At 50.7% G+C, this 3,699-nt stretch overlaps 1 protein-coding gene across 2 annotated transcripts in view; it reads left to right on the top strand.

Annotated features, from left to right (window-relative positions):
- The window catches only part of SLC2A1 (solute carrier family 2 (facilitated glucose transporter), member 1), a 28,412-nt gene extending 25,612 nt beyond the window's left edge, over positions 1-2,800 (top strand). For both annotated transcript variants that reach the window (XM_010862638.1, XM_010862639.1), the window contains 2 exons: positions 1,127-1,330; positions 1,712-2,800. In XM_010862638.1, coding sequence (XP_010860940.1) covers positions 1,127-1,330; positions 1,712-1,912 — 405 coding nt within the window. In that variant the 3' untranslated portion in view covers positions 1,913-2,800. The remainder of the gene's footprint in view (positions 1-1,126; positions 1,331-1,711) is intronic.
- Positions 2,801-3,699: the final 899 nt, after the last annotated feature.

Raw genomic sequence — 3,699 nt, forward strand, 5'->3', positions numbered from 1 at the left:
GGGGGAAAGGGGGAGCTCACGTGGGCATCCCAAGGTGCTCATCTCAGCCCCAAGCTGGCCAATGGCATCCGGACCCCAAGTGGGGCTGCCCTCCCCCTCGTTCTGCCCCACCCACAGCCCCAGGCTTGGGCCGGACCTTTGGCTTCCTTGGGCTGTCTCTTTCCACTCTTACCTGGTCTTGAACCAGCTCCTCCCTGCCTGATGCTTTCTCACCACCACACCTCCAGCCCCACCAGTTCCCTCGCCCCTGGAGCTGCTCTGCAAAGTCTTCCTCCACAGCCTCAATTCTTCTTGTAAACAGCCCTAGAAAGCAATGGTCTCCTTACCACAGAGGCGTGGAAACATGCCTTATCTCACTTAGTCCTCAGAATGCACAGGAGTAGTTCGGTCAATATTTCCACTTCTCCAGTGAGGAAACGTCCCCCCACCCCCTTTCCCAGTGAGGTCAGTAATGCAGCAGATAAAGCCAGGAATCAACCTCAGGCCTGCTGGCCCCAAGCCTGTGACTATAACCTCTATGATAACCTTATCCCAGGCACTTCACACACCACTCACTTATCCAGTGTTTGGGCAAGGAAAACACCAAGACACTCATTTTACAGCTGCACCAAGGCTTAGAGAGTACGTTGATGACTGAGAGGCCCAGCATGCCACAGGTGATAAGCAGGGGATCTGGGATCTGGAACAAAACCATATAACTCCTCTACTGTGGTCTCCTCGAGAATGGCTCTCTGTGGAACTTCATGCCTGCCCAATGCTGGTCCTGAGCTGGGTACCTTACAAGCCTCTGACAGCCACCCCCAGGAATGTTCTTCCACATCTTCCAGCCATAAGCAGACTACTCCACAGCCAGAGCCAGGGGACCACAGGGCCCTCTTCTTAGCACCTCCTGTGTGCAGCTACGTGACGTTCCTGGAGGCAGATGCAAGCCAACAACCACCATGCGGGGCTTCAGCTGTTTTGTTCAGATGAGAACACTGAGAGCTGGCCCTGGGTGCCTAAGTCACACGGCAAATCCAGGGCCAGCCCGAGGCCTCCTGCCTGCCCTGGGCTGCCCCTGGAGTTGGTTTCCTCTGAGGACCCAGCACAGCCCAGCCTAACTTTCCTCCCCTCTCATCCTCCTCAGGAGCGGCTGCCCTGGATGTCCTACCTGAGCATCGTGGCCATCTTTGGCTTTGTGGCCTTTTTTGAAGTGGGCCCAGGCCCCATCCCATGGTTCATCGTGGCTGAACTCTTCAGCCAGGGCCCTCGCCCTGCTGCCATTGCCGTCGCTGGCTTCTCCAACTGGACTTCGAATTTCATTGTGGGCATGTGCTTCCAGTATGTGGAGGTGAGAGCCCCAGAGTCCCCACACCTCAGCGTTTCTCTCCTGCACACAGGACCCCATAGTGCTGTGCAAAATGCTGTCCCTGCTGTCCTTACTGGAATCACACTGGGAAGGAAACAGGCTCAGAAGGCCAGGTTATGGGCTCAGAACCCTGACCTCCACTCCAGGGTTCTTCCCTTAGCTTTGAATTGTCTATTCTGTTCTGCCATCAGAATCTGCTTCTATCACATGCCAGGTGCAGCAGAGTCCTGGGTTGTAGTGCTCCTGGGTTGTAGGTGGGTGTTCCCTTTCTCAGATCAAGGACCCAAAGGTAAAGTGACCGTCCATCCTAAGGGTAGGATGTAGGGGCAGGTCTCCAACCAAGTGTTTCTATGTGTCTTTCAGCAACTGTGCGGACCCTACGTCTTCATCATCTTCACCGTGCTCCTGGTTCTGTTCTTCATCTTCACCTACTTCAAAGTTCCCGAGACAAAAGGCCGGACCTTCGATGAGATTGCTTCTGGCTTCCGGCAGGGAGGAGCAAGTCAAAGTGACAAGACACCTGAGGAGCTGTTCCACCCCCTGGGAGCTGACTCCCAAGTGTGAGGTGTCCCACACCACCAGCCCGGTCTGCTCCCAGTGGCCCAAGGATCTCTCAGAGCACAGGCAGCTGGATGAGACTCTCAAACTGATAGATCTCAGCAGAGCCGGGCCTGGGGCCTCCTTCCTTCAGCCAGCAGTGATGTCCAGAAGAATATTCAGGACACTAACGGCTCCAGGATTTTAACAAAAGACTGTTGCTCAGATCTATTCAGACAAGCAACAGGTTTTATAATTTTTTATTACTGATTTTGTTATTATTTTTTTATCAGCCAGAGTCTCCTTCACCCACATCCCTGGCTTCACCCTAAATGGCTCAGTGCCTGAGGGTGGGGACCAAGCCCTGCCTAGACACTTGCCTTCTTTGCCAAGCTAATCTGTAGGGCCGGACCTATGACCTAAGGACACACTAATCGAACTGCAAACTATGAGTCTTCTACCCCAAGAGGTGGCTATGGCCACCCCTTCTATGGGCCTGGGTCTCCCAAACCTAGGGGTCAGGCTCCATTAGGTTTTGCCTATTCCCGTCTCTTCCTATCCAACCACTCAAATTAACCTTTCCTTGCCTGAGACCAGTTGGGAGCACTGGAGTGCAGGGAGGAGAGGGGAAGGGCCATACTGGGCTGCCAGGTGCTAGTCTCCTTTGCACTGAGGGCCAGATGATCACCATGAGAGGAGGAGGGCCATGGGAAACCGAGAACTCACTATTCAAGAAGACCTGGACACTCCTGCCCTGCTGTGTATAGTTGGAAGATATTTATATATATTTTTTGGTTGTCAATATTAAATACAGACACTAAGTTATAGTATATCTGGACAAACCAACTTGTAAATATACCACCTTACTCCCTCTGTAACTTACCTAAGCAGATATAAATGGCTGGTTTTTAGAAACGTGGTTTTGAAATGCGTGTGGATTGAGGGTAGGCAGATTTGGATGGGAATGGGAGAGAAGCCACTCTGAGAACAGCTTCAGACTTTCTGACTCCAAGATCCAGTTATTTCCAAGCACCATTGGTCAACACCTCTACTGCTTAAAAATCTGTTTGATCTCTATTACCTAGAGATTACCTAACAATTGTGGCATTTGCGGCATTCCCATTTTTCTTCACAAATGATAGCTGGTATTCAAAAGAATGACAGCTATGTGCTGACCTTGATGCTCAGGCCTTGATATGCATTATCTTGAAAGTGAGGTAGGTACTATCTCTGTACGTTTGACAGGCTCAAAGAGGTTAACGTGCCTGAAGTTTCACAGCAAATATGCTAAAACCCCTGCTTTTAAGTTATACTGCAGGAATTCCCTGATGCTTTCACTGTTGGGGCCCAGGTTCAGTCCTCGGTCAGGGGAACTAAGATCCTGCTAGGCACATGGTGTGGCCAAAAAAAAAAAAAGAAATTATACTGCACACCCCCTACTCTATACCTCAGTCCTCCCCTCAAACTCCCATCCCCTTCAATGAACCATGTTCACTGCATGGGCCAAGTGAGCTGTTAAGCTGCCTTTTTCCATCTATTTAATTCAGAATGCCCTGTATGATACAGCTTATAGGCTACTGCACACTCTGGAATGATTTCTCATGCCCTTCTCCCAATCCCCGAATTTCAAGAGCACTTTGTTTCTCTCCTGTGGCAGTATATCTTTATCACAAGTTCCTATTTCTTCCACTAGCCTCAATTTCACAGAAAGAAGTCAATTTGATTCTTCTGGGTCTCCAGTTGATGAAATAGAAGCACCAAAGATATTTGTCCCTAGAGGTTCATCTGACAAAATCTTGTGGTGTGGGGGGGGG

The sequence above is a fragment of the Bison bison genome, unplaced genomic scaffold (genome assembly GCF_000754665.1).
Source record: "Bison bison bison isolate TAMUID 2011002044 unplaced genomic scaffold, Bison_UMD1.0 scf7180017864484, whole genome shotgun sequence".
NCBI lineage: Eukaryota > Metazoa > Chordata > Mammalia > Artiodactyla > Bovidae > Bison > Bison bison.